This window comes from Gadus macrocephalus, chromosome 1, assembly GCF_031168955.1.
Source record: "Gadus macrocephalus chromosome 1, ASM3116895v1".
In the NCBI taxonomy this organism is placed as follows: Eukaryota; Metazoa; Chordata; class Actinopteri; order Gadiformes; family Gadidae; genus Gadus; species Gadus macrocephalus.
The window spans coordinates 3,237,111-3,249,391 of NC_082382.1; the positions used below are offsets into that span (position 1 = coordinate 3,237,111).

General features: G+C 38.7%; 1 protein-coding gene across 2 annotated transcripts; it reads right to left on the reverse strand.

The window, feature by feature from the left end:
• Nucleotides 1-807: 807 nt before the first annotated feature.
• LOC132465808 (zinc finger BED domain-containing protein 5-like) lies at nt 808-5,660 on the reverse strand. Of its 2 annotated transcripts, none has more exons than XM_060062614.1 (9): nt 3,904-5,660; nt 3,468-3,793; nt 3,302-3,386; nt 3,082-3,216; nt 2,814-2,971; nt 2,613-2,724; nt 2,131-2,374; nt 1,797-1,947; nt 808-1,587 (listed from the first exon to the last, which is right to left on the reverse strand). In XM_060062614.1, exons 1-9 carry the CDS (start codon nt 3,950-3,952, stop codon nt 1,312-1,314), a joined length of 1,536 nt encoding a protein of 511 aa, XP_059918597.1. In that variant the 5' UTR covers nt 3,953-5,660; the 3' UTR covers nt 808-1,311. The 2 variants fall into 2 exon arrangements, with proteins under 2 accessions (XP_059918597.1, XP_059918607.1); XM_060062624.1 differs by having other exon boundaries at nt 1,482-1,587; nt 1,898-1,947.
• Nucleotides 5,661-12,281: the final 6,621 nt, after the last annotated feature.

Sequence of the window (12,281 nt, forward strand, 5' to 3'; positions counted from 1 at the left end):
CTTTAGATGTGATCAGTGAACTAGAGGTTCTAAACAAATCTCTCCAGAAAAAGACTCAGACAATGGAGGGCATGCTCTCTGCAGTCTCCACGGAACTGCAGAGAGAAACACGGAACACTTTGAGGCAGTCTTTAAGGAGGCAGACGACAGGTGTGGGAATCTGTCTCTAGATCCCATTGTTCTACTTTTTTTTTTTATTATTCATGTAAATATGTTGTTGTTGAGTGTTATATACACAAATGTTTCAATAAATATTTTGCATAAGGTCAAGTAGGCCTTTGTTTAACAATGTTCACTGTTGTTTATCCATGATTTCAATTTAGAATTCTCCAATGGCTTTTTAGTGCAAACCATTGGCCCATAGGGAACGGTTGGCCCAGCCGGTTGGTCGGTGATTGGCTGTTTTACGTTACTTCACCCACGTTACCCACAGGGAGTGAACACTGATTGGCTCGTGTCGCCCTGCGACACGTTTCAATGTGCGGTGTGAACATACAGTAAGCCTTGAAGCCTTGTTTTGATGCATACAATCACACCAGTTTTTGGTGTGATACAGAGCTGCCAACTTTTCAAAAAACCTTGGAGTGAGATTTTGTCGGGGGTACCCCTGACAACGCAGGCTCAGATTTGAGAGAATTTTATTTAATTGGATGTTGAACCCATGTTGTACCCTGCATTTTGGTGGTTTGTGGGTAGGCCCCAAGCCATTGATAGGGGCGGCTCACTGGAGATGGGCAATATTGGTTATATTATGTGAAGCAAAGACATAGCTGAAGGTCCATCCCCAGGAAATTCATTCAAGTAGATGTGATTTCCTTCATTATAGTGGATTTTTGGGTGGTCTGCTAAAGATGTGCAATACCTGAACTTATTCTGATTCATGTTTGGCATCAGGACTTGTAGGGCCTAGTCTGGAGTTGGACATTAAACCAGAAAACTATTGTTGTGCCTAAATGACTGCCTATGTGTCACAACATAGCCTTATTCATAGACCAGTGTAAGATTTGACCTAGGTAGGTTGATTGATATTTTGACCACAACAATGGTATTAAACAAATTCTGAACTGAAACCTAACCTATGTTGTGAATAATTGTATTCTTAAGAGCACTTAATGATTTATGTTCAGCCAAAAACGACAAGATTAGTTAGGGAGATCAATTATTCTTCATTCAAAGCCTCCCACCACATGGTCCATTAGAAACAGTGCTCAAACAGTACAACTTTTTCAAGCAATAAAAGATGAATGCATTACAAAAATAACAAAAAATGAAGTCATCCGTATCAGATGCAGATCAGAAGCTAGTCCTCGTCTATGATCTGTGGGCACGGTTATACTGGCCTGTGGCCTTCTTGGAGGCCTTGAGGACATCTGAGGGGGGCTCCCATTTGAAACAGGGCTCCAGGTCGGCCATCTTTATGGTCATTATTGAGGACAGGGTGCCATCCAGTGCTAGGCTGTTTCTGGTCTTGGTTTTGTTCAGTCCCACAACTGAAAACACCCTCTCAGCGTCTGCGTTGGAATGGGGCAACACCAGGACCAGCTTGGCAACGGCAGCAAGCCTCTGAAATTCGTTGGCTCCTGTCACCTATGGAAAATGCATCAAGAACACAATGGAAAAACATACCTTGATTTTTTATTGATTAAAACTGTAAGTATACTGTAGGTTGATCCATTAACACAGTTCAGATAAAAATATGCAAAATTTGGAAAATGCATGACAATATATACATGCGACAAGCAAAACAGCCAAGCCACAGCTGCCAAATGGAAACACAAAAAAATTAATTGTTTTACCTTATGTTTCCGGGTTGCCATTTCAGCCCAGAAGCTTTCCATTTCAGTTTCATCCTGCAGGGATATCATTGGCATGGTCTGATAACTTAGAAACTCCTCACCCAGAAGGTCATGCTCCTCTGGACCATGGTATGGGAGGAGATGGGGAAACCTATTTATGAAAGTAGTTACAAGTTGTTTGGTATATTGTCATCAACCAACAGCAGTTCATACGCATCTTTGAGGAGAAGCCATATAAGAATAGCTCATGTTTAGGAGTGAACATATATCATCATAAAAAGCAGTATATTTTAGCTAAGATGATAGACAATAATTAGAGGGAAAAGAAACAAACCTTTCAACAAAGTACAGGACATCTCCGATGTCACTTTCAGCCCTCTGCCGTACGTCTACAAATTTTGAATGTTTGAGCAGTGGCTCTTTCAGTGGCAGCTTCTTTAGTGCATAGGCCACAGCACTTGTCAGGAAACATAACACAGCTTCATGGAATGAATCCACCTGCTGTGGTGTGATGTCACCCTCGTCAAGTAGCCTGTTGAGTTTAGCCCTGGTTGTGAACCCAATGTTCAACTTTCTTCCTGTTAGAGATACAGCATACCATGTTAACATAAATGGTTTAACATGCTGATGCTGCAATATCAGCTAGACATATAGGGCAAGAAATCCAACCAGAAGCCCACTGTTAATGGAAGGACTACCACACACCTTAATAGGTTTCTACTCATGAAGTGACAAAATGCTAGGTACAAGGCTACGTGTCACATGTTATTGATCACATAGCACAGTGTTTGATCATAATAATAGTCAATCACTAACCTGGCAAATGGTTTGCCGTCTCCCCAAAGGCAATGTCACCAGGCTCCTCAAGGCCCTGCAGAGCTGCTGGAACAATGAACTTTGAACAAAGCTTGCGTACAAATTTCTCCATCTATAACAGACATTTACAAAATAGTGGGTGAAACATGTTTTAGAAGATCCCTGCAGATATCAGCAAGAAACTGCAAAATCCAATCCCACCTCATCATACAACATAAATATTGATGACCGCTCTCTTTGTAGAAGCAAGTTGAAAGTAGTGAAAGTTGGAACGGTGGCTTGAAAGAACAGCAGGTACACTTCTGTCATGGGGTCAGTGAACGTCTGCACAAGCCTCTTGAACCTGGCCTGGTTTTCATCTTGAATCAATCAATAAATAACACAAAACAAGAGGTTATCAATAATACAAGTATGTGACTAACAATCCATGTAGTTGCTGCATAATGAAATAGATAAATGATGACCATACCAGCAGATTTGAAGTAGCTGGCCAGAGGTTCATAAAGCCTCAGGATCCTGGTCGCACAGCGTTCAAGGCTTAGCCAACGAACCGAGACATGGAGGAGGACCTCCATGTACTCCGCTTCATGGAGCTCACAAAACTCTGTTCCAGACATTTAATTCCATATCATTTATTTTCTACAGCTCAGCATTTCAATATTACATTTAATAGTATCAAACATGCATACCTCTCAGGTATCCTTTCCGATTTGTGCTACCCTTGAACCAGTAACCGATGTCCACTATCATGTCCTCCAAATCAAAATGGGACACCTGCAATTAATCAAATCATAATCAGTCAATGCATGTAATTAGGATTCAAATAAAAAGTTACATGTAAAGACCTTAACTCACTTTAAAAAATCCCACTCCTGCAGCTTTGGCGGTGTTATGTGCCACATGACAAGGACAACCATGAATATAGGTGTTGGGATGCTTTTGGAGGACCCTAGAGGCAATGGAATTACGTGATCCAACGTTCACAGCTGCATTATCGACTGAGAGACCAATGCAGTTCTCCCAAGGGATGTCATGCTCCTCTAAGGTGGTGTTCATTTTGGTGAAGATCTCACTTGCTGTCCCACATCTCGTCACAGTTGTTGTGCACATATTCAAGAACTGGTGGACAACTTTTCTGCCCATGAAGACCCGGACAGTAAGCGGGTTCATCTTTGCCACTCCTATAATGACAAGTTAGAATCATACAGATGTTCATGTTGTTGAGATTTAAAAATATACACAAAGCAAATGTTTTTCAAAGGAGAAAAATCTCAAATAGTTTGGGAAATACCAGTGTCATTTGACCCATCTGTAACAAGGGTATAGGGGGCTTTTTTCATCTCCTTCACAAGCTCCTGTGTGAAATATGGCGCTATTGCTTCATTGGTAATGCAGGATGACTTTGTCCTAGCACACCTGTACTCCTGTGCTGTCTTCGAATCTCCGAAACATTCTTTTAGGAGAGGCCCTAGGTGGTCCGCAAAGGCTATAGGGGGATGTTGTGAACTACCAACCCAGCTGTCATTTTGACCTCAGCTCTTCTTGTCTGTAAGAAATTAAAAATGATTAGCCCTAACCCAAAAGACCATCATTTATTTCAAATCACCTGCAATAATTGGCCACAGGTAAAAAACACATTCAGCAACTAAGATCTCAAATTAAGAAAATTCTACTGTACTACACTACAAAACACAAATTAGTCAGAACTATCAACCATGACTTTACCGTGATCAACTATAACACACAACTCTTGACTGAACCTTGACAGGACCATTACACATATCATACCTTAGCATCTTGTGCAGACATGCCCCCAACAGAGGGAATGGGCATTGCATATTGTGATATTGTGGCTGAGGACTGGAGAGCCCGTTGCTTTTCTTGGTGGCCTTTGGTTTTTATGTGGCGCACTACATCTGTCACACCCTGGTGGCAACAGGAGTTTTCAATTCGGCACACTGCACACCAGTAGTGTGTGATGAGGGTCCCTCTCGTAATAAATGGCCATGAAGAGGTCCACTCATTTTTGAAAATGGATCTATATGTTGCTGCTCCAGCCAGAGCACGACTCTTCTGGCCCTGGTGTTGGATTGGGGGAGACCCTTCTGTCTGTCCCTCTGTGTCTTCTTCCATCTGCTCTGTTGGTCCTGCTATTTGTCCTGTCTGTTGCTCCTCTGCATGTTCTTCTATTTGTCCTGTCTGTGGCTCCTCTACATGTGCTTCTCTTTGTCCTGTCTGTGGCTCCTCTGCATGTGCTTCTATTTGTCCTGTCTGTGGCTCCTCTGCATGTGCTTCTATTTGTCCTGTCTGTTGCTCCTCTGCATGTTTGTCAGTCTGTCCTGGCTGTAGCTCTCGCTGACCTGTCTCCTGCTCCCTCTGTCCCGTGTGTTGCTCCTCTGTCTGTTGTCCTGTCAGTGGTTCTGGCTGTTCTGGCTGTTCTGTCATTGTGTTTCTCTGTCTTTTTTCACTTGGCTGCTTCTTTAAATAAAATAAAAGGTTTCGCTTTTGTCCTGTCAAAGGTCTCTTACGGGACATCTTTGAAACCTTAAAGAATTAAAATGGCGATCATGTTGGTTTAATAACTCTACTCTCAGTTATAAGAACATGCCTACTTCTATTGCACACATTTCTTGTAGCCTATTATTTATGTTAAGGTCACCACACTAAATCAAGTCCACAGACACGCACAAACACAAACAAATAATTTCAAGATTTAAAGTTTAAGAGAGTGAGTTCTCAATTGAAATGCATTTCATTGTAACATACCTTGTAAGTAACGTCTCAGATGAGAGTTTACATTCCCATCTGACTTCTCGAGGTAGTTTTTCCCGCCGTCTCACTATTCTTCTGTCGCTAACTTCGGATGCAGGTTGAGTGGCGCTCAACAGCGCCATCTACCGTCGGGTAGTTTGGAAAGGAACGAACGCGTCTCAAAATATATACATATATATTTTTTTTTTTGCCGTGAGAAATTGGATGTGTGGCATGTGTGCGTGTGTAAACAGGCAAAAGAGTGTGTCACACAGTGAAACCGTGAGAGTTGGCAGCTCTGGTGATACGGTAACCGTAGCAACGCTGGTAAACAAACCCTCGGAGCTCGGCTTTTGGCCGAGCTTTATACCATATAGGTCTTGCTGAAGGCATTTAATGGTCAAAATATTATTAATAAATATTGAATATTAATATTAATAAACAAACAAACTTCGAATATGAATCAAAGTTCCGAGTTTGGAACCGATAAGCGGAATCGTTAAGCAGGCATGCTAACGATTCCAAGGAATTGGTTCACTGGGAACCGGTTCTGAACAAGAACCGGTTCTCGATTCCCATCCCTACCAATCTGGTTGATTTATGTAGTACAAATCTATCAGTCCGTGTTATCCTGATCAAACAACTTTAATGAAAAGATAACACGCAGTCTTGCTTACCGTCACCGTTGGTGTCCATGTGAACAGCATGGTCCACAGGTGTAGTTTTCTTTTTACTGGAAGTACCCGCTGTTGACTTCTTTCTCTTTCTCCCGACAGTAGGCCTACCTGGATTTATCTCGGTATTTTGTGCATTGCCGCTGGGAACACTGGTATCGGACATTTTACCAGACCGTGTATTCATTCCTTAAAATCAATGCCAATGCAGGCTTGCTGAGTGAGCGTGTCTGTCTAGGTTGTCAGTCACCGGTTGTCACTCATCAAAGTACAGCGGTGATGCGAGGTGATTGACAAGTTGACAACCAGTCAATATGATGGAGGAGGCCGGATGGCTCCTCCTTCAGCCTGTGAATGCATTTATGATTGGCTTGTTTCACCCTTGTCGTCACCCCGACCTATAATACAATTCAAACGTAATCTGGCGGGAGCTAGTCACATCGTAGCCAAATAATGCCTGGTTTAGCCACTGAGCTAAGCTATTGAAGGCAGAACTAAATCTAAAAGAAGACAGAGACAAATAATCAAATGGATGCAGATGTAAGGCTTCTAAGAAGATGGATGAGATGCCAAAAATGCAAACACAAGATGAAATTCAAGGAATCAGTTTGTGTGGACAACTATGCATGGTAAGTTTATTTATTTTTTACCCATACATGGGTATTTTGGTTCAGAATTTTAGTGACAATTAAATCTATTTAATTGTGAGCTGATAAGAGTGCACAATATATCTTCTTAATTCATGTTAACATTAATTTCTAGAAATACATTACTATACACTACACTACTTAATACTAATCTACAAGATCACAACACGTCAAAACGTTGTGAGCTCATAGATCTGCTATTTTCAGACAGAAATACTGAAAAATTGTTAATTGGTTAAACTTTTTTTAAACATATTTACACACATTTTATGGGGGTTCCTGGCACAAAATATTTCCAGATGGGGTCCATGGCCAAGTTACACGTTTGCATTGAAATTGACAGATATCAACATTTCTTTTTTTTATGCGTGCAAAATGCTTTTCAGAGCGCTAGAATCACTTTTTGACCAACAATGTGTTTTTGACTTGTTTTTCTGAAACAGAGATACCAACATTTATTGTTTTTATACCGGCAAAATTCTTTTCAGAGCGCTAGAATCACTTTTTGACCAACAATGTGTTTTTGACCTTACATTGTTGATTTTGATCAAAACTATTGTATTCCACTTCAAAATAGTGGAGCATGACCCTATAACCCTTTGGTATGCTTAGTAACACGTTTGCATTGAAATTGACAGAGATATCAACATTTCTTGTTTTTATGCGTGCCAAATGCTTTTCAGAGCGCTAGAATCACTTTTTGACCAACAATGTGTTTTTGACCTTACATTGTTGATTTTGCTCAAAACTATTGTATTCCACTTCAAAATAGTGGAGCATGGCCCTATAACCCTTTGGTATGCTTAGTAACACGTTTGCAATGAAATTGACAGAGACATCAACATTTCTTGTTTTTATGCGTGCAAAATGCTTTTCAGAGCGCTTAGAATCACTTTTTGACCAACAATGTGTTTTTGAATTGTTTTTCTGAAACAAACAGAAATATCAACATTTCTTGTTTTTATGCGTGCCAAATGCTTTTCAGAGCGCTAGAATCACTTTTTGACCAACAATGTGTTTTTGACCTTACATTGTTGATTTTGCTCAAAACTATTGTATTCCACTTCAAAATAGTGGAGCATGGCCCTATAACGTTTTGGTAAGCTTAGTAACACGTTGGCATTGAATTTGACAGAGATACCAACATTTCTTGTTTTTATACCTGCAAAATTATTTTCAGAGCGCTAGAATCACTTTTTGACCAACAATGTGTATTTGACTTGTTTTTCTGAAACAAACAGAAATATCAACATTTCTTGTTTTTATGCGTGCAAAATGCTTTTCAGAGCGCTTAGAATCACTTTTTGAACAACAATGTGTTTTTGACTTGTTTTTCCTAAACAAACAGAAATATCAACATTTCTTGTATTTATGCGTGCCAAATGCTTTTCAGAGCGCTAGAATCACTTTTTGACCAATAATGTGTTTTTAACCTTACATTGTTGATTTTGCTCAAAACTTATGTATTCCCCTTCCAAATGGTGGAGCATGGTCCTATTACCCTTTTGGTAAGCTAAGTAACACTTTGCATTGAAATTGACAGAGATACAAACATTTATTGTTTTTATACCGGCAAAGTTCTTTTCAGAGCACAAGAATCACTTTTTGACCAACAATGTGTTTTTGACCTTACATTGTTGATTTTGCTCAAAACTATTGTATTCCACTTCAAAATAGTGGAGCATGGCCCTATAACCCTTTGGTATGCTTAGTAACACGTTTGCATTGAAATTGACACGGACATCAACATTTCTTGTTTTTATGAGTGCAAAATGCTTTTCAGAGCGCTAAGAATCACTTTTTGACCAACAATGTGTTTTTGACTTGTTTTTCTGAAACAAACAGAAATATCAACATTTCTTGTTTTTATGCGTGCCAAATGCTTTTCAGAGCGCTAGAATCACTTTTTGACCAACAATGTGTTTTTGACCTTACATTGTTGATTTTGCTCAAAACTAATGTATTCCCCTTCCAAATGGTCGAGTATGGCCCTATAACCCTTTGGTAAGCTTAGTAACATGTTTGCATTGAAATTGACAGAGACATCAACATTTCTTGTTTTTATGCGTGCAAAATGCTTTTCAGAGCGCTTAGAATAACTTTTTGACCAACAATGTGTTTTTGACTGGTTTTTCTGAATGGAACAGAAATATCAACATTTCTTGTTTTTATGCGTGCCAAGTGCTTTTCAGAGCGCTAGAATCACTTTTTGACCAACAATGTGTTTTTGACCATACATTGTTGATTTTGCTCAAAACTATTGTATTCCACTTCAAAATAGTGGAGCATGGCCCTATAACCCTTTGGAATGCTTAGTAACACGTTTGCATTGAAATTGACAGAGACATCAACATTTCTTGTTTTTATGTGTGCAAAATGCTTTTCAGAGCGCTTAGAATCACTTTTTGACCAACAATGTGTTTTTGACTTGTTTTTCCCAAACAAACAGAAATATCAACATTTCTTGTTTTTATGCGTGCCAAATGCTTTTCAGAGCGCTAGAATCACTTTTTGACCAATAATGTGTTTTTAACCTTACATTGTTGATTTTGCTCAAAACTTATGTATTCCCCTTCCAAATGGTGGAGTATGGTCCTATTACCCTTTTGGTAAGCTAAGTAACACTTTGCATTGAAATTGACAGAGATACAAACATTTATTGTTTTTATACCGGCAAAATTCTTTTCAGAGCACTAGAATCACTTTTTGACCAACAATGTGTTTTTGACCTTACATTGTTGATTTTGCTCAAAACTATTGTATTCCACTTCAAAATAGTGGAGCATGGCCCTATAACCCTTTGGTATGCTTAGTAACACGTTTGCATTGAAATTGACACAGACATCAACATTTCTTGTTTTTATGAATGCCAAATGCTTTTCAGAGCGCTAGAATCACTTTTTGACCAACAATGTGTATTTGACCTTACATTGTTGATTTTGCTCAAAACTATTGTATTCCACTTCAAAATAGTGGAGCATGGCCCTATAACCCTTTGGTATGCTTAGTAACACGTTTGCATTAAAATTGACAGAGATATCAACATTTCTTGTTTTTATGCGTGCAAAATGCTTTTCAGAGCGCTTAGAATCACTTTTTGACCAACAATGTGTTTTTGACTTGTTTTTCTGAAACAAACAGAAATATCAACATTTCTTGTTTTTATGCGTGCAAAATGCTTTTCAGAGCGCTTAGAATCACTTTTTGAACAACAATGTGTTTTTGACTTGTTTTTCCTAAACAAACAGAAATATCAACATTTCTTGTTTTTATGCGTGCCAAATGCTTTTCAGAGCGCTAGAATCACTTTTTGACCAATAATGTGTTTTTAACCTTACATTGTTGATTTTGCTCAAAACTTATGTATTCCCCTTCCAAATGGTGGAGTATGGTCCTATTACCCTTTTGGTAAGCTAAGTAACACTTTGCATTGAAATTGACAGAGATACAAACATTTATTGTTTTTATACCGGCAAAGTTCTTTTCAGAGCACTAGAATCACTTTTTGACCAACAATGTGTTTTTGACCTTACATTGTTGATTTTGCTCAAAACTATTGTATTCCACTTCAAAATAGTGGAGCATGGCCCTATAACCCTTTGGTATGCTTAGTAACACGTTTGCATTGAAATTGACACAGACATCAACATTTCTTGTTTTTATGAGTGCAAAATGCTTTTCAGAGCGCTAAGAATCACTTTTTGACCAACAATGTGTTATTGACTTGTTTTTCTGAAACGAACATAAATATCAACATTTCTTGTTTTTATGCGTGCCAAATGCTTTTCAGAGCGCTAGAATCACTTTTTAAAAAGTAACACGTTTGCATTGAAATTGACAGAGATATCAACATTTCTTGTTTTTATGCCTGCAAAATGCTTTTCAGAGCGCCAGAATCACTTATCGACCAACAATGAGTTTTTGACCTTACATTGTTGATTTTGCTCAAAACGAATGTATTCCACTTCCAAATGGTTTAGTGTGGCCCAATAACCCTTTGGTAAGCTTAGTAACACGTTTGTATCGAAATTGACAGATATCAACATTTCTTCTTTTTATGCCTGCAAAATGCTTTTCAGAGCGCTAGAATCACTTTTAGACCAACAATGTGTTTTTGACCTTTCATTGTTGATTTCGCTCAAATCCAATGTATTCCACTTCCAAATGGTTTAGTATGGCCCAAAAACCCTTTGGTAAGCTTAGTAACACGTTTGCATTGAAATTGACAGAGATATCAACATTTCTTGTTTTTATGTGCGCAAAATGCTTTTCAGAGCGTAAGAATCACTTTTTGACCAACAATGTGTTTTCGACCTTACATTGTTGATTTTGCTCAAAACTACTTCCAAATGGTAGAGTATGGCCCTATAACCCATTGGTGAGCTTAGTAACACGTTTGCATTGAAATTGACAGAGATATCAACATTTCTTGTTTTTATGAGCGCAAAATGCTTTTCAGAGCGTTAGAATCACTTTTTGATCACTTCCAAATGGTGGAGTTTGGCCATTCAACCCATTGGTAAGCTTAGTAACACGTTTGCATTGAAATTGACGGATATCAACATTTCTTGTTTTTATGCCTGCAAAATGCATTTCAGAGCGCTAGAATCACTTTTCGACCAACAATGTGTTATTGACCTTACATTGTTGATTTCGCTCAAAACTAAAGTATACCACTTCCAAATGGTTTAGTATGGCCCAATAACCCTTTAGTAAGCTTAGTAACACGTTTGAACTGAAATTGACAAATATCAACATTTCTTGTTTTTATGCCTGCAAAATGCTTTTGAGAGCGCCAGAATCACTTTTCGACCAACAACGTGTTTTTGACCTCACATTGTTGATTTCTCTCAAAACGAATGTATTCCACTTCCAAATGGTTTAGTATGGCCCGATAACCCTTTAGTAAGCTTAGTAACACGTTTGAACTGAAATTGACAGATATCAACATCTCTTGTTTTTATGCCTGCAAAATGCTTTTCAGAGCGCCAGAATCACTTTTCGATCAACAACGTGTTTTTGACTTTACATGGTTGATTTTGCTCAAAACTACTTCCAAATGGTGGAGTATGGCCCTATAACCCATTGCTGAGCTTAGTAACACGTTTGCATTGAAATTGACAGAGATATCAACATTTCTTGTTTTTATGCCTGCAAAATGCTTTTCAGAGCGCCAGAATCACTTTTCGACCAACAACGTGTTTTTGACCTCACATTGTTGATTTCACTCAAAACGAATGTATTCCACTTCCAAATGGTTTAGTATGGCCCAATAACCCTTTAGTAAGCTTAGTAACACGTTTGAACTGAAATTGACAGAGATATCAACATTTCTTGTTTTTATGCCTGCAAAATGCTTTTCAGAGCGCCAGAATCACTTTTCGACCAACAACGTGTTTTTGACCTCACATTGTTGATTTCACTCAAAACGAATGTATTCCACTTCCAAATGGTTTAGTATTGCCCAATAACCCTTTAGTAAGCTTAGTAACACGTTTGAACTGAAATTGACAGAGATATCAACATTTCTTGTTTTTATGCCTGCAAAATGCTTTTCAGATCGCCAGAATCACTTTTCGATCAACAACGTGTTTTTG

Coding starts and splice junctions, on each gene's coding strand:
- LOC132465808 (XM_060062614.1), bottom strand. CDS start 3,952: ATGAAAAAAGCCCCCTATACCCTTGTTACAGATGGGTCAAATGACACT. Junction 3,794..3,903: donor AGATGGGTCAAATGACACTG/GTATTTCCCAAA, acceptor TTGTCATTATAG/GAGTGGCAAAGATGAACCCG. Junction 2,725..2,813: donor TATTTATGTTGTATGATGAG/GTGGGATTGGAT, acceptor TGTCTGTTATAG/ATGGAGAAATTTGTACGCAA.